General features: G+C 37.8%; 2 protein-coding genes across 3 annotated transcripts; both read left to right on the top strand.

The window, feature by feature from the left end:
- Nucleotides 1-252: 252 nt before the first annotated feature.
- Nucleotides 253-12,737, top strand: c4h2orf42 (chromosome 4 C2orf42 homolog). Of its 2 annotated transcripts, XM_059546884.1 has the most exons (9): nt 253-386; nt 3,148-4,190; nt 6,529-6,642; nt 7,508-7,633; nt 7,883-7,987; nt 11,156-11,263; nt 11,385-11,485; nt 11,578-11,746; nt 12,097-12,737. In XM_059546884.1, exons 2-9 carry the CDS (start codon nt 3,170-3,172, stop codon nt 12,300-12,302), a joined length of 1,950 nt encoding a protein of 649 aa, XP_059402867.1. In that variant the 5' UTR covers nt 253-386; nt 3,148-3,169; the 3' UTR covers nt 12,303-12,737. The 2 variants fall into 2 exon arrangements, with proteins under 2 accessions (XP_059402867.1, XP_059402874.1); XM_059546891.1 differs by lacking the exon at nt 7,508-7,633.
- Nucleotides 12,738-14,406: 1,669 nt separating this feature from the next.
- On the top strand, nt 14,407-23,941 carry ppm1db (protein phosphatase, Mg2+/Mn2+ dependent, 1Db). Its single transcript, XM_059546682.1, has 6 exons — nt 14,407-15,054; nt 17,603-17,831; nt 17,977-18,101; nt 19,164-19,345; nt 19,428-19,652; nt 22,129-23,941. The coding sequence occupies exons 1-6, from the start codon at nt 14,580-14,582 to the stop codon at nt 22,501-22,503; spliced, it is 1,611 nt and encodes a 536-aa protein (XP_059402665.1). The 5' UTR covers nt 14,407-14,579; the 3' UTR covers nt 22,504-23,941.
- The last annotated feature ends 1,667 nt before the right edge of the window (nt 23,942-25,608 follow it).

Genomic DNA, 25,608 nt, shown 5'->3' with positions numbered 1-25,608 from the left:
TATATGTATATTTTCAGATGGAACATCTAAAAAAATGTAAATCAAAATCTGCATGAAATTTGAAGTTGTAAAAAGATAACGATCATGTATAATAATTAGAAGATAATATATATTTTTTTACAAGTACTTTAAACGATTTAATGCCAAGTTGGCAAATAGCAGAAATAAAAAGAAACAACTTGAGAAATAAAAAATATTTCCAGAATATTAATAAGCTAGTAAATAATGTATGGTTTTGATTGGTCGTTCTGTGGCCAATCGGGAAGCTCGTTACAGCCGCAGCGGAGAGTCTGTTTGTAAGGAGGAATGGCGACGGTCACTGGAGCTCTGAAGAGAATCCTCCGCCGGATCTGACCACTGAGCGCCGGGAAAGCGCTGCTGTAGAGGTCGGCCTGTCTCATCATCATTTATACACTCTACCATTCACTATCGCACAGCTAATGTTTAACTCAAAGCAGTCCCGAAGAATCGATGTCATTAGAATGCTTAGTCTTATATTGTAGTTATTGCATGTCAGTGACATTTTCATATTATTTGTGCAAATGTGCAAGTATGTGTCTTCTGGAACAATTTAAAAATATATATTTAATGAACGTTTACCGTGTTTTCTCTTCGTTATTTAAAATTACATCATGAAGGAGGCACTAAAACTACTAGTTTTTAATGTATGTATCGTCTTTCATTACATAGACTAAAGAGTTTTATTGCCTAGATTAGAACTTTACAATGAGAAATTAAACTAACCAAATAAAGCACAGTGGTTTTCTGGGCATGGTACTGTGGCAATAATTAGGTTTTTAGACACGTGCCAATCCAACAGCAGGGTTTCACATAGCCCCAGCCAACCCCCCTCTTATATATTTTGTAAACTGTGAAAATGATCTTGGCCTGCAGTATTCACATGTTGCTGGAACAATAAAGAACTGCTTCATAGCTGCTAAACAACAGAAGAAATTTGCACATTTTGTTTCCTGCAATGGACTGTAGGTAAACATCTACCTCCTCCAGTGCTGTTTTCTGTTGTAGAAAGTGTCTGCATGTAAGAAACTTCCTCAAATTATTCACTGTGTGAGTGAGCTGTGTGATGATTGAATCAAACTGAATAAAAAATAATTTCAGATCTTTTTACAATCCAGTATGTGGTAATCTCAACAGTCAGACAGGGATTTACAGTAATACTTTATAGGGACACTGGGGTTTGTGTCTGAGTTAAAAGGCTGCACTTTACAGCATTACAGTATTTAAAGGGAGAGTTCACCCAAAAATGAAAATTGTATGTTTATCTGTGTTTACCCCCAGAGCATCCAAGATGTAGGTGACTTTGTTTCTTCAGTAGAACACAAACAAAGATTTCTAATTCAAACCACTGCAGTCTGTCAGTCATAAGTGGATGGGAATCATGGCTTTGAGACTAAAAAAACATACACAAACAAAACCAAATTAAACCCTGAGGCTCGTGACGATACATTGATGTGTAAAGACATGAAACGATTGGTCTGTGCAAGAAACTGAACTGTATTTGAAGAAACAAAGTCACCTACAGGTGCAAGTAAAAAAAAATGAATATCTTGGAAAAGTTATTTATTTTTTGTAATTTAATTCAAAAAAGCAAACTTATATTCTAGATTACTTGCACTCAAACTTAAATATCTCAAAGAGTTTTTTTGGTTTTAATTCTGATGGTTATGACTTACAGCTTCTCAGTATCTAAAAAATTAGCATATTTTCTCAAAGATCAATCAAAAAAAGATTTACAAAACAGAAATGTTCAAGATCTCCAAAGTAGGTTTAATTATGCACTCAATACTTTGTAGGGGCTCCTTTTGCACAAATTACTGCTTCAGTGTGGCGTGTCATGGAGGTGATAAGCCTGTGGCACTGCTGAGGCGTTATTGAAGCCATGTTGCTTTGATAGCAGCCTTCAGCTCCTCTGTATTGTTTGTCAGATGTTACTTATACAATACCCCATAGATTCTCTTTGGGGATCAGGTCAGGTATGTTGGCTGGCCAATCAATCACAGTAATATCATGGTCATCAAACCACTTGGAAGTGGCTTTGGCACTGTGGGCAGGTGCTAAAGTCCTGCTGCAAAATGAAATCAGCCTCTCCATAAAGCTTGTCAGCAGATGGAAGCATAAAGTGCTCCAAAATCTCCTGGTAGATGAATGCATTGACTTTGGACTTGATAAAACACAATGGACCAAAACCAGCAGATGTCATGGCACCCAAAATAATAAATGATTCGGAAACTTCACACTGGACTTTGGATTCTGTGCCTCTCCAGCCTTCCTCCAGACTCCAGACCTTGATTTCCAAATGGAATGCTGAATTTACTTTCATCTGAAAAGAGGACTGTGGATCACTGAGCAACAATCCAGTTATTTTTCTCCTTACCCGAGGTGAAATGCTTCTGACGTTTTTTCTGGTTCAGGAGTGGCTTGGTTCTAGGAATGTGACAGCTGTAGTTTTTTCGCTGAAGACGTCTGAGTGCGCTGACTCCGGCTTCAGTCCACTCATTGTGAAGCTCTCCCAAGTTCTTGAATTGGCTTTTGCTGACAATCTTCCCAAGGCTGTGGTCATCCCTGTTGCTTGTGCACCTTTTCCTACCACACTTTTCCCTTCCAGTCAACTTTCTAGGAATATATTTTGATACAGCGCTCTGTGAACAGCCAGCCCTTTCAGCAATTACCTTCTGTGGCTTACCCTCCGTGTGGACGGTGCTGATGATTGTCTTCTGGACAACTGTCAAGTCAGTAGTCTTTCCCATAATTGTGGTTGCATGTTCTAAACTAGCCCAAGAGTTACCCAGTATCTATACTCAAAATTAATCAAACTAATCAAGCTCAAAATTGAACATTCACATTTTTTTGAGATACTAAATTTGTAATTTTCCCAAGCTGTTAGTCATAATCAGTCTTAAGTCAATCAATTGATTTATTTAAGTTTGTTTGCAACGAATCTAGACTATAAGAAAGTTTGCGTTTTTTAAATTACAAAAAATAAAGACCTTTTCCATGATATTCAAATTTTTATAGATGCACCTGTACGTCTTGGACGCCCTGGGGGTAAATTTTCCCTTTAAACAGTCCTTTGCTTTGACTCCCCCCTTGTTGATGAACAATAAAATTGTCCTGTATCAATCTCAGTTTCAGTGTACGTCTGCTAACAATGGATGCTTCTCTGGTAAACTCTGCAATATCACTGGCATCACAAACTGTGGTTTCTCCTGTTACTCAAACCTCCAGCAACTTGAACAGGAGACCTCGAAACAAACGGAAGACTCCTGCGTTTCTGTCAAACTTGGGCAAGGCTACATTAAGAGGCATCCGCAAGTGCCCTCAGTGTGGCGTTTACAATGGCACCCGTGGCCTCAGCTGTAAGAACAAGGCCTGTGGAACCATCTTCAGGAATGGGGAACATGGGACTGGACGTTTGAAAAAAGGGGCATGTGAAGTGGTTCAAGTTGTAACAGACAGTGGAGGTGGCAGGGCCGGAGGGCCGCAAGTGTTCTCTGTGCGTCAGAGGGGACGTGGCCCTGAACAACGAGGCTTTGTTGAGTTAGTCCTCACGGATACAGCTATTACAACTGCAGACGGAACCCTGCTGACCCGTGTCAACCTCGGTCGCTGTTACATGCCCTCTTGTCAGCAGAATGAAAGTGAGTCAACAGTTGAAGGTGGCCATCAACAAGCAACACAACCACCCAAAAGTCCCTGTACCCATGTGAAGCAAGCCATGGAGTGTCAGACCCAAGCAACACCTCTGCCGCTCAAAAGCTCTGTCCTGGAGGCCCTGGTGGTCACTTCCCAGGCCAAAGAAGAGTTGTGGAGGCTGGCTACAGAGACACCGGGACCTCTAGTGCAGAGGGTTTCTAAAGGGACCCTAATAGTGAAGTGCCAACCAGGTGAAGCCCACCCTCTGGGATTGCTGCATCTGACGGTGGGCTTAACTGGTGTTAAAGACAAGACTGTGGGTGCGGCTCCCTTTCAATGTGCATGTTATGTACCTAATACCAAGGGGGATTTGGGGGTGAGAAGTGGGGGTCAGTCTAATATCAACAATGGAGAAAATTCCCACCAGCATAATTTACCTGAGCACTGCCTCCATTTCTATGCTTGCGTTTGTGCCTTCACAAGTGATGAGAAGCTGGCCTCTGAGTTTTCAGCTTTCCTCAACTACAACATGAATGGTAAGTCCATCATTTAGGTCCTAGGTCTTGAACCCTGTTCCTGGATAGGCACTGTCCTGCAAAATTTATTTCCAACCTGCTTTATTTCTAACTACTCTGGAATGTGATATTTCAATTGATCCAGAAAAACTTTATTATTTGGTTAAGGTGTGTTTGATTAGGGTTGTAGCTAAACACTGCAGGACAGTGGGTTACCAGTGGAGGGTTGAAGACCTATGAATTATGTTGTCACCTTATGTGCACCTGCACGTAAGCTCTCTTCCAAAACCTAGTGCAGTGGTTCTCAATTCCAGTCCTGGTGACCTACCGCTCTGCACATTCTGTATGCTTATCTAACTTTAAATTAATTTTTTAAAATTATATTATTTAAAATCCCATGCTACGTGTACTGTGTTAAGCTAACTGAGACTTGTTATAGCACTTATATATCATTGCTCTTTTTGTTGTTTTTGATTGCTTCCACTGTCTTCATCTGTAAGTCGCTTTGGATAAAAGTGTCTGCTAAATGAATAAATGTAATGTAATGTAACCTTACTCGCCTGATTAGGATCATCAGCTCATAAGGAGAGATCTCCAATGAACTGAACTGAATGTGACAGAAAAGAGAGAAATACACAATGTGCAGAGCAGTGGGTTGCCAGAACCAAAATTGAGAACCACTGACCTAGTGATCCCAATTTCTGTTTACTGTTGTTCAAACATGTTCCTGAAGTGCCAATTTCTTGCAAAGTTTACCACCAACCTTTAATACACACACCTGAAACCAGCTAATCAAGGTGTGTTCCTACAGAGCTCCAACCTTGTTCAAACTCACCTGCCCGTAATGCTGGGTACACACCAAAAGATAATCGGGCTAATTTTGGGCAGATTTCCCCCCTTCCCACAATCCTAGCTATGACCTGATTATCTTGATGGTTCTACAGATTATCTTATCAGATTTTCCCTTGGTGTGAGGTATGTTAAGACGGTCCGAACCTGATCGGAAGAACATCGGAGCTGCCCCGATCGGGAATCGTAAATATTCTACATGTTTAATATTTACGATCAGAAATCCTGATGTGTGGGGCGAACCCCGAGGACAGATGCGTGCACGCTCTGGAGATTATCACCTGAAATTAAACAATATTAAATTAAATTTAAATTAAATTAAATTATTATTAAATTACAATATCCAACCAGAAAGCGAGATGATGGAAGACGGAAGCAGTCATGGCGCAGCACAAAGTGAAATTGATGTGGACAGCAGAGATGGAGAATCAGCTTGTTGATTTGTGGCAACAGCATGAATGTTTATACAATGTGTCATGTATAAAATCATTCCAAACACAATCATTGCCATTTCTTCCTGCTTATCGTCCGCCATGCTTATTCTGAAGTCTTGCGAGATTTCCTGTGTTCAGTTGAGACTCTGGTTGAAAATGTGTCTTTGTCACATCATTGCACACAACACACTATAGGAAGAAAAAAATGGTTAAATCTAGGATTTTTTTATCCTCATGTTTGTGGTCTATCACATTTAGAAAATCTTATAAGACGTAAAAAATATTTTGGTGTGAACCCAGCATAACTCTCTAGTAATCCTGAAGACCTTGATTAGCTTGTTCACGTGTGTTTGATCGGGGTTTGAGCTAAACCCTGCAGGAAAATGGATCTTGAGGGCCAGAGTTGAGAACCCTGGCCTAGTCTACTGAAGTCTACTAAAATAGGCAGAGTTAGCCAAACTTACCACTGAAGGGCTACTTCTGCTCTAAGGTTGCATCCTAACCCAGGTTCCAAAAATGACAGACTTGGAAATCTTTACAAAGAAAGCAACTTGTGCAATACAAAAATAGTGCTTAAGTGAAGCGCATAGCAAATTTGACAGAATTGTGTTCAATAGATTTTGATGTTACCATGAGCTAGGCTAACAACATGCTAATAAACATCAAAATGAATAGTATACAAATATATTTTCCGACATAAAATTTTATTGGAGGAAGTCCATGAATTAAAAGATAAACTTTCTATTGATACTTTTTGATACAGAATAAAATATATTAATAATTTCCTCTCAACATTTATTTTTCATCCCTATACTGCAGGTGATATTCACAGTCCATGCACAGTCCATGCTTTCACCTTTCACAAGGGATACATGTGTTTCTTCTATAGGTTTTGGCCAGAATTAGCTATATTAGAGAGTATACTATTCCTGCATTTGTGTCAAGAGCACAGTTGTGATGAATAAAAAATTTGTCTAGTTAGGGTTCACAAGAGGTTTCGAACAGGTCTATATATAGTGTATTGATTGTTTATTTATGTATTAGAGATGACTGTGAAAATTATTACACATGTCCAGGACTGCAGGAGAGGGCAGATGCCACAACGCTCAGTATACCTGAGGCTCAGCAGCACATTGAGCCTTCCATCTCTCATCGTCCCAAGAGACTCAAATTTGTGGAGTCCTCTACTGGTAAGTTAAAGCTCATGGACAGGCTACACAGAATGAGTAACCTCCTACCGTCTGCACAAAGGGCACTGTTGCCAAGCACTTTCAATAGAAGTCTGCTTGAAAATGGCAAAATTAGCATATATTAGCATTAATTAGCATACTCATGTCATTGCATTGTATTTTAATTATGCCTATTGTCAATCCTTTACTTCCATTTGCTTCTCGTCTGCTCTCTGTAGTTTAATACAGCCGAATTACAGAAAAAAATTAGCATGAAATGCTAAAGTCCTGATTTATAACAGCAGTGTTATCTGACAAAAATGACCACAGACATCAGTTAAAGACAAAGGCTGTGTAGTTGTTTTGGATATATGTACATATAAAATGATCACTCACAGCTTGTGTGAGAATAACAAACCACAAGAAGAATGTTCAGTTTTCAGTCAGCAATGTTTAGGCCTAATCTCTTTTAAGGAAAAGTGGTCTGAAAAGTCACCTAGGCGGCAAAATTGCTTTGTACCTTCTCATAATGCAGTTTCTGTATTAATTTTATTTGGGGTAATCACAACATGGAAATATATGTATGTGATAAAATTTGCTAAGATAAGATTAAAGTGTTACATATAACAACTACAAAAATGACAAAAGATTCACCAAAATATTTAATAAACAGACACAGGAAGCAGGAAATTTAGAGAATTTTGTGGAAATCTGAGCTTTCTGTTGGCACAGATTCTGTGTAGGCCTGCTTATCGACCTCTCCACAAAAATCTGTTGTTGATGTCTAAATGCTGCTGCTATGTTCTACAGTTACTGACCACCTCCTCTGTAATCTGTTTTCCTCTTTTATTCTTTGGCTCTGTGGACCTGCCGCTGTTTCACACAGCTTCCTTTGTCTCATCCTCATCTCTTCTGGCTGTCAAAGACACTTCTGCTCCCACCCTAAACCAGCGCTTAGTGCTGGCTCCCACTCACAGAAAACACTTCAGTTCTACTGGGCTTAAAAACCCAGGTGCTGCCAGATACTTCCTCTTTCCTTACATACTTTGGCTTTTCTTGTTCTTTGACTTTCTGTATTTCCCCCAGCACTTATGCTCTCATTGTTCATCAGTACAGATACAAAACTTTTGTTGGTTGATTTAGAGAGATTTCTAATCACATTAGCTGTTTAAGTTTGAAAATATAAATTATGTACACATGGCTTTCACTATCATAGTTTGCTGATTTTGATGAGTGTTGTGTGATTGGGTGAATTAAACAGGAAGCAGCCAGCCGGTGGATGAGACGCATGTGTCTTTGGGTTTCCAGCACTGGTTGGCCAGTGTTACTGAGAGGATCCATCAGACGATGCACTTCCAGTTTGATGGTAAGAGAATATTAGGTTGAATCTCATAGAGCCTGTCAAGAACTGGTCCAGGTCATATTTCACCTCTAGATCAAGATACACTCACCTAAAGGATTATTAGGAACACCATACTAATACTGTGTTTGACCCCCTTTTGCCTTCAGAACTGCCTTAATTCTACGTGGCACTGATTCAACAAGGTGCTGAAAGCATTCTTTAGAAATGTTGGCCTATATTGATAGGATAGCATCTTGCAGTTGATGGAGATTTGTGGGATGCACATCCAGGGCACAAAGCTCCCGTTCCACCACACCCCACAGATGCTCTATTGGGTTGAGATCTGGAGACTGTGGGGGCCATTTTAGTACTGTACAGTGAACTCATTGTCATGTTCAAGAAACCAATTTGAAATGATTCAAGCTTTGTGACATGGTGCATTATCCTGCTGGAAGTAGCCATCAGAGGATGGGTACATGGTGGTCATAAAGGGATGGACATGGTCAGAAACAATGCTCAGGTAGGCCGTGGCATTTAAACTATGCCCAATTGGCACTAAGGGGCCTAAAGTGTGCCAAGAAAACATCCCCCACACCATTACACCACCACCACCAGCCTGCACAGTGGTAACAAGGCATGATGGATCCATGTTCTCATTCTGTTTACGCCAAATTCGGACTCTACCATCTGAATGTCTCAACAGAAATCGAGACTCATCAGACCAGGCAACATTTTTCCAGTCTTCAACTGTCCAATTTTGGTGAGCTCGTGCAAATTGTAGCCTCTTTTTCCTATTAGTATTGGAGATGAGTGGTACCCGGTGGGGTCTTCTGCTGTTGTAGCCCATCCGCCTCAAGGTTGTGCGTGTTGTGGCTTCACAAATGCTTTGCTGCATGCCTCGGTTGTAACGAGTGGTTATTTTAGTCAAAGTTGCTCTTCTATCAGCTTGAATCAGTCGGCCCATTCTCCTCTGACCTCTAGCATCAACAAGGCATTTTCGCCCACAGGACTGCTGCATACTGGATGTTTTTCCCTTTTCACACCAATTTTTTGTAAACCCTAGAAATGGTTGTGCATGAAAATCCCAGTAACTGAGCAGATTGTGAAATACTCAGACCGGCCCGTCTGGCACCAACAACCATGCCACGCTCAAAATTGCTTAAATCACCTTTCTTTCCCATTCTGACATTCAGTTTGGAGTTCAGGAGATTGTCTTGACCAGGACCACACCCCTAAATACATTGAAGCAACTGCCATGTGATTGGTTGATTAGATAATTGCATTAATGAGAAATTTAACAGGTGTTCCTAATAATCCTTTAGGTGAGTGTATATATATATATATATATATATAAATATAATACATATACACATAAATATAAATTAAAGATTATGAAGACTATTGGCAAGCTCAAGTCATATCTGAAAGATTGTATTTACTAGAGCAGTGCACATGGACAAAATTGTAAAATTACAAATTATGAGTGGGAAACTAAAACAAAATTTTTGAGCCCAAGTTTCTAAATTGGGGGCATGTCAATGAGAATGAGCATCTGTAGTTTAGGGTAAATGTGTTGAAGGATATGAAATCATTTTCCCATTTACAATAAAGTTGCATATACAAAATATGGCAGTGTTGTAAAATAACAATAGAATATGTAATGATTCAGATTTCTCCAATATTTACAATTTTGCATTATTTGACAGGATTTAATGATGTCAAGATGATTTTGCCATTTTTCTATAATATTGTAAAATGAAAATAAAATTCAATGTAAGATTCAAAAGTAATGTTTCTCGACGTGATGTTTCTCATTATGTTTAGTTGTCATCAAATTGTGAAGTATTTCAAAATAGCAAAATTGCAAAATTAAATAATTGCAACAAAAAAAAAGTGGTGGTAAAACAAATACTGCTATGCATATATATATATATATATATATATATATATTTTTTTTTTTTAGATATATATTCTAAGTCATACAAGTATATACGTTTTTAAATTTATGAAATAGGTGTAAAAATAACAAAAAATATAAAATGTAACAAACTGAAAAAAAGCTAAATATATTGAAATTAGTGTAAAAAAGTGCTGGTCGTATAATTACAATATCATCAAAAAGTTGATTTATTACACTAATTGCATTCAAAAAGTGAAACTTGTATATAATATTAATTCATTACACACAGACTGATACATTTCAAATGTTTATTTCTTTTAATTTTGATTTAACTGACAACTAAGGAAAATCCCAAATTCAGTATCTCAGAAAATTGCTCAGGTGTTATGAGAGCCCAGGTTGCTCTGATAGTGGCCTTCAGCTCTTCTGCATTGCTGGGTCTGGCATATCGCATCTTCCTCTTCACAATACCTCATAGATTTTCTATGGGGTTAAGGTCAGGCGAGTTTGCTGGCCAATTAAGAACAGGGATACCATGGTCCTTAAACCAGGTACTGGTAGCTTTGGCACTGTTAGCAGGTGCTAAGTCCTATTGGAAAATGAAATCTGCATCTCCATAAAGGTCAGCAGCAGGAAGATCTTGAAGCACTGACTCCAGCTGCAGTCCACTCTTTGTGAATCTCCCCACATTTTTGAATGGGTTTTGTTTCACAATCCTCTCCAGGGTGCGGTTATCCCTATTGCTTGTACACTTTTTTTTCTACCACATCTTTTCCTTCCCTTTGCCTCTCTATTAATGTGCTTGGACACAGAGATCTGTGAACAGCCATCCTCTTTTGCAGTGACCTTTTGTGTCCTGCCCTCCTTGTGTAAGGTGTCAATGGTCGTCTTTTGGACAACTGTCAAGTCAGCAGTCTTCCCCATGATTGTGTAGCCTACAGAACTAGACTGAGAGACCATTTAAAGGCTTTGCAGGTGTTTTGAGTTAATTAGCTGATTAGAGAGTGGCACCAGGTGTCTTCAATATTGAAGCTTTTCACAATATAAAAATTTTCTGAGATACTGAATTTGGGATTTTCCTTAGTTGTCAGTTATAATCATCAAAATTAAAAGAAATAAACAATTAGTAATTAGTCTGTGTGTAATTAATGAATATAATATACAAGTTTCACTTTTTGTATGGAATTAGTGAAATAAATAAACTTTTTGATAATATTCTAATTATATGACCAGCACCTGTATAGTTTGCTTTGATCTGATCAGATTGATACTTAAGGATATTATATAAACAGGAAAGCCAGAGCCGCTGGTCTTCCACATCCCGCAAGCTTTCTTCAATGCCTTACAGCAGCGTTTATCACTGGGCTCAAAGAAGAGAAGACTTCCCAACTACACCACCAGTGAGTAAATATCTGTAGCCATTAGTATCTAACCTTATATTAATAGTGTTCTAACAGTCTAATCTGATTATACATTTCATTACACCTAGTTTTAATAATTTGTAATTTGTGCGTTTTTTAGCTTTTGTGCGTAATGACGCTTTGCCTCTGGGCTCTTTCTCTAAATACACCTGGCACATTACCAACCTGATGCATGTAAAACGCATCTTTGATACCCCAGAGGTTTGTGCTCGTTTCCCCCATTGCATCAAATCTTCACTAATGGATGTAGCATCTGTGGACAATCTCTAAATGATGGCACTCTGTTTGTACAGTTACCACTAGAACTCACTCAGAGTTTTGTGAAGAACAGTGATGGCTCCTATTCACCGTATCGCTGTCGGGAAACCCCTACTGATCCTGGATCAGACACCTGCCTCCATTCACGCACCAGTAAGCCTCTGGCCATCAGACCACTGGAGCTACGTACCTTCCTCAGAGTGGGTAAGTGCATCTATTCACTTATTGTGAAGTCGGATTTATCAGTCCTGGTTTTGTGCCAAATCATATTTCCCTATCAATTCTCATCCCCAACTGGACCAAAAATGATTCCACTGTCTACAAGAACTGTCCTTTTAGATAGAAAGAATGAAAGAGTGTTCTTTTAGATTCCTGATTTAGCAATCTGCAGTATTGCTCGTTGTTGTATGTAGTTTTAACCATTTTAACCATGGTCATAACTGCTTTTTTTGTAATGACTTGTGTCACTTAGGGAGGCTTGTACGAGGGGATAATCATTATCATTCAATGTATTGTGCTTTATGACTAAAACAGTGTGGTATGGTTTCTCTCAGGGACATGTGCTTCTGAGCAGACAGAGCCTGTGCCCTTTGTGATTGAATGGATCCCAGACATCCTTCCGCACTCACAGGTGGGAGAACTGAGGATCCGGTTTGAGTACGGCCATCAGCTGGGCAGTAAACCCGAGCACTGCAAGAGCTCGGCTGGGCCAGAGAAAACTGAACAGATGCCATCCCACACCAGTGAAGACCCCCTGTAGAAACATCATGAAATTCTCATGCAAATCGACAACTACATTTCTCCACTGTTCATAATGTACCCTTGTAAGAAAAAAATGGAAAACAATGACACATTTTATTGCACTTATATTAAATGGCAATTAGGAACTTGTAAAGTGCTACTCAGGAAAAGTTCATTGTCAGAAACAGGTTTAAAGTTTGCAATACAAGCACCTGATATGCAGATGTAAAATATTTATAATATACGTGTACAAAAACAAAAAACAAAAAAAGAAATAGTGTGAACATATGTTTTGTGCTGTACAATAAGATCAGATTTCTTGTTTTGAGAAATCATGTTCATTGATTTTGTTTTTTTGTTTACATGTAAAAGAAGAGAACCCTGTCCCCAACCCAATTTTCCTCACAGAAAAATGTGCAAAACACTAGATTTAAATAAAAATGGTTTTGTCTGATTTCTAAGTCTTTCTAACTAGTGAGGATCAGTAAAATGTCCTGGGTTTTCTTATTTCACTATATAAGTGAGGACATTTGGCCCTCACAAGCACAAACACACACACACACACACACACAAATAGACTCTAGTTTTGTTAAACTGAATGAGCATGCTGTTCTATGCTGTTCACCTCATTATTTGCACAGTTGAGTTTTTTATTTCCTTTTTCTATCCAAAGCAATAGCAGCAACATTGAAAACTCCAACCTTCATGTTTGATGCAAAATCTCACGCGATTGCCACCAACTCACCATGCAGTAGTTGTGACATGTACCAAATGCTTTCACATGAGTTTCAGGTTAATTAACTTGTCACGCTTCTGAGGCGTCACGTCCTCTCAGTTGTCCGAAATTGCACAGTGTGTGCCCAGTTTAAGGGCCTGATATTTGAAGGTTTTCAACAAGAACACCCTCTTCGCTACCACCAACTATACTCTACTGATGGCCAATACCCATCAAATGGAGTAAATGTTTGTTTGCACTGAGCAAAAAGATAGAACAAGTAAATTGTATAAACTATGTTCCTTGCTTAATTGTAATGGACTTTACAACAGATTTTTTTAAGGATAAGATACAATGGAATTGTAACCCCAACTGCTCCCTGATTTAAAGGTTTAAGCAGTCACATGATGATGAAAATTAGTGGATGAGAAACCGATCAACTTTCCCTCAATCCCTCAAGTCTCTCCGATGCATTAGAGGCACACTTTTGTAGCTGTCTTCAGCTACAAAATCAACAGAAACAAAAAGAAATGGTGACCACACACATCCACAGATGTAAACAGAGAATTAAACATAAGAAATAAGTCCTGGGATGGATCAAATGGGTGCAGTCAGCATGAGAGACAAAACAGCTGCTAATAACAAGTAATCCACACGATTAATCCCTCAGGTAATGTCTTGTGAAGCAAAGCCTGCATCTTTGTAATAAACCTATCTTTAAGATGTTTTTAACTCCAAACCATTGCTTTCAGCTATAATACATATCCTCTATCCATAATAATGTTTTTTTTAAAAGTCAAATTATTCAGATATGCACAGAAATAGTCTTTTCATAAATTTATTTTTTTCATTAAAATAGTTCCTCTCAAGAATATATGATCATTTCATTTCCTTCATAGCCCATTTATGTTCATCATGTATGTTCATCATAACGTCATCGTACAGTAGTGAGTCTGAAAATGACTGTGCAAAGTGAAGTGGTGTGAAAAACCAATAAACCAAATCCCACTTGAGCAATAAAAAATACTTAAGCAAACATTTAATAAATATATATATATATATATATATTTTGTCTAATGCGTATGGAAGTATGAATGAGAACCATAGTATTTACAGTCTGATAATGGCACTTAGGATCTCAATAGCTCTGTATTGCACTGACTGGAGTATCAGCAGTTCTGAACAATTATGTCCAATAGCCTGGGAATAGGTTTACACCCTAAAATAATTTGCAGATGTAACGTGATGCTTGTTGTCTCCAGAATTTTTTTTTACTCACCATAGAAATTTCACTTTTTTTTTTTTAGGAATAGTAGGTGGTACACAGTACAGTCAGTATTCTAGTATACGTACAAACCAGCACTGCATCGTACATGATCCTCCTGTCCAACAGATGGCGCTAATGACTGTCCAGCCTGCATTACTGTGTGTCTGCGAAGGAAGAAAGGAAGGATTGGCAGCTTAGAAAATAAACAAAAGACGAGCTCAGATTGCTAAATGTTTTTGACGTTAATTAAAATCTTTTAACTACGCTTTTGCGGTCTTTAGGTTGATCTATCAACAAGGGCTGTCCGACTGGCCATGAATCCCGACCTATCGCTACGAGTGAGCGTCTTCTCCGAACAAGGAGGCAGGAAATACATGGAGGATTTAACGGAGGTGATCGTAGAGCTGGAACCCAGCGACGACGAGCTGCGAGCGGCCGGACACACCGATCCAAAGCCGGACCAAGAGCCAGTCTCTGAAAGCGACCCGCCGGACACAAACAAGTCATTACCCGTCACGGTAACGTGGAGAAACACGCTGTCCGCCGACGAGAGTGACGGTGCCGAGGAGCCCGGGACTCAGCCGGCGGCAGCAGACAGCAGGAGGTCGGTCGCGTTCTTCGCCGTGTTTGACGGACACGGAGGTCGAGAGGCTGCGCTGTTCGCTCGGGATCATCTCTGGGATTTTCTCAAGAAGCAGCGGGGCTTTTGGTCGAAGGATTACCGGAAAGTTTGTGCCGCAATTCGCAAGGGTTTCATCGCATGCCATCATGCAATGTGGAAAAAGCTTCGTAAGCCAATTCAAGTCTATTTCCCATCTGAATGGTGCGACGTGTCCTGACATTAGCGCCCTTTTAAAATTTCTAGCTGCGAGTGTATGGTTTTATGAACGGCAGTGTAATTTAAGACCTCAAGACAATTTCTAACGACTGTGTTAGAATTAAACTCATGGTAAGATGGATAAAGATGAGGCGGGGGCTGCGATTGTGTAAATTATGTGTCGGGCTTATACACCTTTTGAAATTGGGCGCCACTATCTACTTACTGCAGAAAAGACGAAAAAAAAAAATCGAATGGAAGGGTCCCAGTGCGCATGCGCGGAATATGCGCATGCTGTGTATCTTTGTATTGTATGTAATTATTAGACAGACAGAGAGCACGTCTATATAAAACTATTGCAAACCTTTACACACTTTTAAAGTAATAGTCATAATTATGTACTATGCCATAATTAAATGTTAAAATATTTAGAAAAAGAGCAGCTTATAACAATGATAAAGTCACTGGTAACGACGTAGCATCACATAATAATGAGAATCGTTCTCATAATCATTTAACATCTCATAGTAATGAAAACGTTTTTCACAAAGAGATTTTGCCTCGTGATAACATATCATTATGAGAAACTTTCTCATAATAATGGTTTAGTATCATAAGAATGATGGCATGTTAGTGACATCTGCTGGTCAAAGCTGTGTAAATGCAAACAGAAAACGTGCCAGGGTCGGCAAAGCTTGTGTTTTGATTAAAGTGATGGGATAAAGACGATCATTTCTCATTATTATGAGATATTAAGTCATTATTACATAAGGTGACCAGATTTCTGAAATGAAAACCAGGGACATTTCCTAGTTCAGTGGTCAAAATATTACTGAAATCTCACTTGTCAGTGTCTACGAATTTAAATGGGGACGGTATGTTTTTGCGTTTTTTCTTTTTTCTTCTATTGTTGTGGGTTCCATACATTAATATCATAATTGATACAGTGGTGTTTGAGGATCAAACTTACCCTACCCAAGTCCACTCCCTGGTAAGAAAGAACATCACTAAACATGATTTATAATTAATTTAACATACAAGGCTTATTTGAACACGTTTTGGAAATTTGTAACATTTAATTTAAAAAAGCTGTCATCCCTACCAAAACATGAATTGTATTTAAATTCTCTTCACTGATAGTATTTGCACTCAGCCATTTTGTTCATTCAGCCACTATACTACTGCTAACAAATCTCACAATGGACAAAAAACAAAACAAAAAAAACAACATATATACATATAACATTTTTGAGAAAAAAACAACTTTGCTAACCCGAAATTCTTCCTCAGGTTTGACAGCTAACTTTTGATGCCAGAAATTTACCTGGTTAAAGTTATAACTGAAGCTGAAATGTATGTGCTTAAAGCGTGAAAACAAACCTCATTTGCTCTTGCACATCATAAATACTTTTGAGTTTCAGTTTACCATATTTAATGTGCATTAGATAAAATAAAAATGCAAAAATTAATGAGTACTTGTTGAAATAAAATTGTATGGAGTAAAAAGTACAAAGTACAGTTTTTTTTTTCTTCAGAAATGTAATCAAGTAAAAGTAATCAGTTTACATTTTACATGAATAAAGTACAAATACCCCCAAAATAATACTTAAGTACAGTAATCCAGTAAAATTACTCAAGTATTTTACACCCCTGCAAATAGCAAACATCTCAAAACAGTAGGCTGGTTTTATAACAAAATTATGGCTTTACAAAAACACATAAAAATAAAACAATAAATATGATAACATATAAATAAAACAACAAATGTTATTTTCTACCTGTATTTAACATGTTCATAACTGTGTGTACATACCTACTACCTTTCAAATTTTGTTTATAAAAATATGCTTCTGGAAATGGATCTTCTCTATCCCTAATCAGGGTTAGTATTTAGCATTTTAGGCTCATAAAGACTACAACGTATGTGCTTTGTGCAAATGTAATTGATTAGTTTTTGTTTTTGTTATATCTTTCATATCAGAGACTTCAGAGTTGTTCCGGCGGAAGTTTCAGGAATGTTTAACAGGCCTATATTGTGTGCAAAACAATCCCGCACAATACTGCACACAAACAGTATTACTTTGTTTTAATATGTATATAACGCGGTCTCTTTTGTTAACTGATTATAACAGCGCTCTGCTCTCGTCCAAGCTTTCCATGGCTACAGCAGTGGCTTGCGACCCAGTAATATGCTGGAAGCGAAAATAGTCGCAAATCATAGTCAGCTGACTAAATTGGTCGGGTGTTTCCAGTGTATTTGTGGGTTGTTTTGAACGTGCTGTTAAATGGGGAAATATTTCAGGGACAATTCCAGCCGGGGACAGGACACCAACAACCCTGACTGGCCCCGAAAAAAGCGGGGACATCTGGCCACCCTATTATTACAAGAAAGTTTCTCTTTATCATGACTTGTAAAATATATATATATATATATTTTACTCAGCTGGTGGTTACGGGCTTCCATTTTTATTTTGCAGTGTCTTGCTGTCGTCGTGGTTAACGATATGTCTTTTTCTTCAGCTCAATGGCCAAAGACGTTAACTGGCCTCCCCAGTACCTCGGGCACTACAGCCAGTGTGGTGGTCATCAGAGGGGACCGCATGTTTGTGGCTCATGTCGGGGACTCGTCTGTCGTGTTGGGTGTGAGGGAAGATCCCTCTGATAAAGTCATCAAAGCTGTGGAGGTCACACAAGACCACAAGCCTGAACTCCCGAAAGAGAAGCAGAGAATTGAGGGACTGGGTGGCAGGTGAGAGCTTGCTGCGTGCTGACACTTTTAAGTCATCTTAAGAATCAGTCTTTTGGATAACATACAGTCTTGAAGAACCTCAACTAACCATCACAAGTGTATTTTTGGAAGGCCGATTAATTTCTCTTTGTTTGTGTGAGTGTAGTGTGGTTAAGAAATCTGGTGTGAACCGTGTGGTGTGGAAGAGGCCTAGGCTGACTCACAACGGCCCGGTCAGACGGAGCACCCCGATCGATCAGATCCCCTTCCTCGCTGTTGCCAGAGCTCTGGGTAAACACTTAACTACACCGGCACTCAGATATACTAAATATTGAGGAACAGGTGGTTTGTACTGCCGTCAGTTCTCCTGAATAAGTCAAAGCTGTGCATAGAAATTCTGTCGTCATTCAAACTCATAAGACTAATCTTCGAACCACAAATAAAGATATTTTTAATGAAACCTGAGAGATTACTGTCTCATCAATTGAAAGTTCATTCCACCCAAAATTCACAATTCAGAAAATTCATAGAAACATTGTAAAATTAATCCATATGAATTGAGCGGTTTCATTTAGGTTGTCTGAAGAGAACAGGTGCAATTTTATTTTTATTTTTTAAAACATATAAACATTGAACAACACATATACATAGAGAACATGAAATATGCTAAACAGTAGCTGAGCTGTTCTTGCTTGACACACAAAAAAAAACCTAATTGGTTCTTGTAGAAGCTTGAACATGTTTGCGTTTCACACAACAATAGGTCATTTTAGGTGAATGACTTTTAGTGGAGGAATAGAAAGCTGTTAGGTTTCGTTTATATATCTTCATTTGTGTTTCAAAGGTGAAAGAAAGTCTTATAGGTTTGGAACCCCTTTAGGATAAGGGAATGATGAGAAAATTGCTCTCTTGGGGTGCTGTCCAATCATCTCTTCTTACATCTATCTTCAAGTTGCTTTGTCGCTGCAGATTAAAGAATGGCAATTTAAGAATGTAAAAACACTCAATGTTCACCCAATAATGGCATTTCAGCCATTATTAACCCCTCATGTTGTGCCAAACCTGTATTTTAAAGCATCAATGCACAGCATAAAGTCTTTTGTGTTTCACGGAAGAAAGCCGTGCAGATTAGGCAACACGTGGAAATGGTGACAACATTTTAATTTTTGGGTGAACTGATCTGCCTTTATCCTTAAAGCGGAGATGGAATCATCAGGCTATTTTTGCATTTGTTGAGCTGATGGCCCCTGATATCATTATTTGAGATTTTTCCTGTTTTCTTTGAGTTTCTGGGGTATTTTTATTGCCAAATGCTTATGTATAAAAATAATATTAAATATAATGTCCTTCCAGGTGATCTGTGGAGTTATGACTTCTACAGCGGAGAGTTTGTAGTGTCTCCTGAGCCTGACACCAGTGTGGTGACCCTTGACCCTAAACGGCATCGTTACATCATTGTTGGCAGTGACGGCCTTTGGAACATGGTGCCACCACAGGAGGCAGTGACTGTGTGCCAGAGCCATGATGAAGCTGTGGTACCAACAAATTTGTCCCTAACCTTATGATATATTCTATTGATGTTCATTTCTAAAAGTGTGTGTTTTTTACGCCCTACAGGCACCTTTCGGGATGTCGGTTGCTCGTCGTTTGGGGTGCCATGCATTGATGCGATGGCGTCAGCGGATGCTCCGTGCAGACAACACCAGCGTCATAGTTATTTCCCTTCCTGAGCCTGGCAAACCCCACCTACCTTTGCACAGAGACGAGGTCATACTCAGCCTGACAGAGGGTCCGCACTGTGACCCCGCAATAGGGTCCCGCTCCATCACACCACTCATCAAGGTAAAAAGAGGAAGAGATGCTACACTTTCAGAAGCAGTAGCAGGCTCCGTACTAATTTCGATAACAAAACAAAGACTGTTTTAAATACACTCCCTTAACTATTATTTTATTTAACTATTTGAAAATAAAAATGTTTAAATTAAATGTTAACACTTTAGTGCCACTTTTAGACCAAATTCAAAACATTACTAATATATTGGCTGTTTATTAGTACTTCTAAATCACATTTAATTTTTTATTTTTATTTTAGATCGCTTATTCCTACACCATACCTAAACTTAATTACCTTACTAACTATTAATAAGCAGCAAATTAGTAATTTATTGAGGGAAAAGTCATAGTTAATAGTGAATAAGTGTTCCCTGTTTTAAAGTGTTACCATTGTGTCTACACTTTGCTGGTTAAAAGGATAGGAATCGCAAGCATGAAGAACTAGTTTTGAGATGCACTGATTTTTAACAGACGTGTTAAAATGTGTTGCAAATAAGAAACTTTGTCTCTTCAGAGTGTGATGCAGTTTCCTGTGTGTGGGTTCCAAATAGAGTCAGTACTCCGTATTACCAGTACTGCATAAAGTCTAGTATTGTTTAATATTGACTTTGTTCTGAAGTACCGATACTTTTGACTACACTACCCAGCAACTTCAAGCAGACAAAAACAGGAGCTCATGCTATGCTTGAACTTCAAGAGATTTCTGTATACTGTCCAGGCTCACGACTAATCAGAAGCTTTAGATAAGACTTTTTACATGAGTTCCTGCTCATGTTAGCTACACTTTGGCTCCACGCCCACCAAAAGAGACTCTGGCACACTGTTCTTCAGTCCTGCCTGCTTTTCTCTTTATCCCCTTTCTTTCTCGCTCTCTCCGTCTCCCTCTTTCCCGATCGAGGCCTCCATTGCATTGTCAGAGCAGTTCCGATGGAAGCCATGTCTCCGTGTTTGTTTGGCTCCAGCATGTTTCAAGCACAGCTCATCCAGCTGCTCTTGGCTGTTTTGCTTTGGCTTGGAGAGCTGGAGAGTGGACAGATGTTTGTGTTTTTAATCCTTTTAAGTGGAGTGGATTTGAGGTTTAGAGAGGCCGCTTTGATCGTTTTTCCTGTTTGCTCTTCTGGTGCTGTTATGATTTTGATAGAGGGGAAATGAAAAATACAGAACAGGGCAAGAGAATGCAGAAGAGCAGGAATGATGCATTTCCCCTGTTGTAAAGTAGTGATGAAGACCAGACTTTAGATTGCTTTATTTGTATTTTGTCTTTTAGAGTCGTTGGCATTTGTTTGTAGTTTGACTTTGAATCTTTCCATTTCTGGTCCTTCCTCTGTGTTTTTTTTAACTTTTACTTTATATCTTTTAAGAATTTTTAAATATATTACGGTTCTGGCTGATACTAGCTGATTTTTATTTTTCTAGTATGGCTGACATTAAAATGATGTACCATTTTATCTAAATAAATTAAAAATAAAACAAAAACTACAAATAAATAGTTTCAGATGCTACGCATCAATTTTGGAATCACAACATTATTATGTACAGTATGGACAATAAATATACATTTTGAGATCGACTGAATATGATATTTAACAGTATTAAATTATTGGAGTTTTTAAAGAACCTTGAGCGTTAGAGGATGGCAAGGTTAATCTAACTGTAAAATTCGATCAAATGAGCATGCATAATTAAATATCCAGTATTAAAATAATCTGATATAGGGTGATATAGTATTGTGCATTCTTAGTCGTTGTTGTTTCTTTATTTGAAAGAAGTTAATTTGTTTATTTAGCAAGTATGCATTAAATTGTCAAAGGTGCCGGTGAAGATTTTTACATGGTTAAAAAAACATTCTGTTGCAAATAAATGCTGTTCTTCTGAACTTTCTATTCATGAAAGAATCTTAAAATAGTCCTGTAAAAACGTATCACACTTTCCACAAAAATATTAAGGAGCAAAACCATTTTTAACTGTGATGATGATGATAAAAAATGTTTATTGAGCACCAAATTAGCATATTATAATTATAATTTTTTTTTATTGCAATAATCTTTCTCAATATTTGAATATATTATTGTCACAATGTAAGATTATTAATAATTTTGAGTAATTTTAATAATTTCAGTAACTCCTACGCTAAGTAACTGTATTGTTTTTATGCCATATAAATGCTAAATGAATGCTGGTTTTTCATTTTAAAAGACATAATAAAAAATGAACAGTACCTCCCTGTAAATGGATTTATTGTAGTTTTTTAATGTTAACTTGTAGTCAGTTTTCTCAAAAGGACTCAAAACTACTTTTACTGCTAGCTTTGCAGACAAAATAGCCTACCCAGCACTTTGCATATAATAAAATTGTAATTCTAGATTTAGAAACTTTGCATATAATAAAATTGTAATTCTAGATTTAGAAACTTTGCATATAATAAAATTGTAATTCTAGATTTAGAAATGAGTGTGAAAATGATGATGTCTTTGACCCTTTACAGAGCCCGGATCCAGACGTGTCCTCAGGCAGCAGTGAGTCTCTGCCGGCGCTGGAGAGGAGGAACGGCCTGTCAGGAGTGGGTCTGAGTGCAGAACCCCTGTTAGAGGAAAACCTCCCTTACACTGAGCTCACAGACAAAGCTGCCTTGACTGTGTGCCCCAGCGAGGGCAACCAGACCCCAGAGACTCCCCTGTCCTCACCGGATGTGTCCAGTCCAGTGGGGAAGAGGCCCAGACGGAGCCCCCTCACCCCGAGCAGCTCCCGCCGGAGGACTGTTGAGCGCTCCGTACCCAAACGCAACACCAGCAGGACTCCCAAACAGACCCCCAGCGTTCCTGTACTACAGCACCGCAAAGCAACCCTCTGTGTCTGCTGAACTCTTCTGTCAGACTAACACAAGCTCCAAAAGACCGTCAAAGAGTTCAATCTACATCCTGGTATCTAATGTTCTGCATGGTCACAAGAATAAATAATTGCTATTGTTGGTGTCCATGTTTTGACTGTGTGCCTCTGTTTAAAATGTAGGATTTTTTTTCTTTCCTTTTAATTTTAACAGTGTGGATGTGAGAGTAAAAAGAAAATCAAATTTTTAGTAATCGGATTTATAGTTATTTTACATTTTTACAAACATCTCTTTTTAAGGAAAAATCATGTAAAGGATGTATTTAATACTTCTCCCTTTTAATTCAACAGCATTATTTGAGTCCATCTTAGAAATTTCATGAATTGCTTGAACATATTTTCTAAATATGACCAAATAGTTGGAGCTATACAATATATATTTTTATACTTGTTATATTTTTCAAAATGACCAGTTTTTTTGCCCCACAATGCCTGTGTGCACATTTGCCCTTGCCGATATACTTTATTATTTCTACATTTAATATTCACCCCAGTATTTGATAACATTGTTCTGTCTTTATTAAAAAACTTTTTTTTTTTCAAGGAGCATGAGTTAATGAACCTGAGACATATCTCTGATCGCTGGACTACAGAGCAAATGTATTTATTTTCTTTTTACCTTTGTAAAAGTTGAGGATTGCATGATCTGTTATATCCTTATGACTGTCTTTTTCTTGGGGCGTTTTGATGTTTTGACTGACCACCTTTTTGTATGTATTTCATTATTGTAAGTTATTTAATATCAATAATGTCTGTTAATGTAAAGCAGATAACATCTTCCAACACCAGATCCAGAGCTAATGTGATGTGTGGTTATGATGTTTAGAGACGAAGGCGTTCACAGCACACATGTACAGCACATTTTAGCGGGATGTTTGTTGCCCCATGTTTGAAACTGTCTGAGATTTAAACACTCAAGGTGGAAAATAAGTCATTTTTTCATAGTGTTTTTATCCTTAGAGATGAATTTTCACTATTTGCTATAGTGGCATCTTTGGTTTGAGTACTCATGTGGTGTTGCCTGAATGACAGTGACAGTTTGATGGATGTAAATTCATATAGAGCTTATAAAAAAAATCAAATTATATTTCAAACACACCTACAAAGGCCAAAAATAATTGAATTTGAGAGAAATAAAAGAGAAGTACTATTGTTTGAATCAGATTCTGCATGGTTAAAACCTGTTCTAGAGTGGGATTTCACTTCATTTTAATATCTTCGGCAGTGGGGTATCATGGAGGCTTTCCTCTTTCACTGTGGTTGTCTGAAATGTGTGATCGGTCACATTGAACTGCATCTGTCTCTGAAATGGAATCGGCTATTAGTGTATTGGATGCTGTCTTGTTCAGGGTTTGGCTATTTTTCTTTCTTTCTGGAATTGCAATAAATAGATACTCGATTTTGTGTTTAAATATTTACGTGTGTTGCTATTCTCTGTGTCCTAATTCTTAAGGAAGAATCTTGTAACATTTCATCAACTCTCAGTAGTTAAATAGTTCAGAAATGCTAAAACTCTTAGCATGCTTCAAGAATGAGACCGTCGGTAACCATAAAGACCTATTGTTTACTGAAATGCAATTTAGAGTTTACTTTTGGCATCAGAAAATATTGATGTACTTTCTTGAGGCATGTTATTTATTTATTTTATAGATCTTCCTTTTTTAAATTTTTTTTTTTATCCAGTGTTTCAAGTGCTGTTGTGGCGGTGATTCATGTTACTGTGTTTATCCAATCACTAGGTGGCAGTCAATACTAGGGGAATAAACTGAATGTCGAGGCTTGCACGTGCAGCCCCGCCCCATACCTACTCTGATTGGTTCAATCTTGTTTCATAGACTTACATGATATGAAATGTATGCGTAGTTTGTAGGACGGAGAATGCTGTTTAAAAAGCTAAAAACGCTGTACAGTTTTATAAAGCCTTCATAATGCACAAAAGAAGAAAAAAAAAACATTAGCCTGTAACTCGCCATGTCTCTAAAATGATTGTTTTGTTAAATTAAGCTGATCTTTAGGCTAACATACGAATATAGTAAATTAATTGGGTTGATTATTCACAGTAAGACGACCAGGTCTTCAGATAGAAGAATGAATTATGAATTAAATAATTCTAGAAAATTTGATTATTTCATATCATCAGAGTATGAGAAAGGAAAATGAAAGGGGTGTATCATTACTGTTTTTATTTATATAGCATGAGAAGACAATTATTGTTGCATATAACTATCCGTCATGCAGTTGATAAATGACACTGCAATAGTCTAATGTGTCTGCCAATTAAATTTTTATGAAACTTTTAATTTTCTTTACTACATTGCAAAACATACAGTTTTTCTCCCCTTTATTTCAGGAAAATATGCTGCTCCTCGTTATTTGAAAGTGAAGAAATCGATAAACTTTTTTTTCTATCGGCCAGTGATTCTGAAAGGACATACCTTTAAACCGTTGCTATAGTAACGAACACAATTTCATGATAATTGTGCTCTTATTTTAGTGCAGTCTCACAGCCACTGTCAAATTTCGAGATAAACTTTATAAAGTATCATCTATTTATATTAAATTGGTATCTTCTCCGATATACATTTTGTGACCATTGAGCCGATTCTTTTCAATCAGCTGGAATGATTCGGGACATTCTACGTTTAATGTGCCTTAATGCATTAAAACTGTGTTTTTAAAAGACCAAACTCAGCAAACAAACAAATAATATAACATTCTATTCACTGAATGAATAAGAATGCAATGTGTTTAATTACGTGTTGAGCATTTTCCTCCCATAGAAAACCATTAGACTAAAAGGAAAACGCGTAACGTGGCGTAATGCATTAAAACGTGTTTTAAAAAGACCAAACTCAGTAAATATTTTTAATAACACATTTTATTTACAGACAAGCAGGTTATGGGTGGAAATTAAACGCTTTGTGTTCGTATTCTGTGCTCATATCTGCTTGTCTGTTAATATAATGCTTTATTAATAATTTGTTTACTGAGTTTGGTCTTTTTAAAACATTGTTTTAATGCATAAAGCCACGTACTTTCACGTTAAGCGTGCTTTTAGAATGTCCCAATTATTCATTTG

This window comes from Carassius carassius, chromosome 4, assembly GCF_963082965.1.
Source record: "Carassius carassius chromosome 4, fCarCar2.1, whole genome shotgun sequence".
In the NCBI taxonomy this organism is placed as follows: domain Eukaryota; kingdom Metazoa; phylum Chordata; class Actinopteri; order Cypriniformes; family Cyprinidae; genus Carassius; species Carassius carassius.
This window is presented reverse-complemented; position numbering and strand designations above follow the sequence as displayed.

Coding starts and splice junctions, on each gene's coding strand:
- ppm1db (XM_059546682.1), top strand. CDS start 14,580: ATGAATCCCGACCTATCGCTACGAGTGAGCGTCTTCTCCGAACAAGGA. Junction 15,055..17,602: donor TGCAATGTGGAAAAAGCTTC/GTAAGCCAATTC, acceptor CTTTTTCTTCAG/CTCAATGGCCAAAGACGTTA. Junction 19,346..19,427: donor AGAGCCATGATGAAGCTGTG/GTACCAACAAAT, acceptor TACGCCCTACAG/GCACCTTTCGGGATGTCGGT.
- c4h2orf42 (XM_059546884.1), top strand. CDS start 3,170: ATGGATGCTTCTCTGGTAAACTCTGCAATATCACTGGCATCACAAACT. Junction 6,643..7,507: donor ATTTGTGGAGTCCTCTACTG/GTAAGTTAAAGC, acceptor TGTTTCACACAG/CTTCCTTTGTCTCATCCTCA. Junction 7,988..11,155: donor GATGCACTTCCAGTTTGATG/GTAAGAGAATAT, acceptor TTATATAAACAG/GAAAGCCAGAGCCGCTGGTC.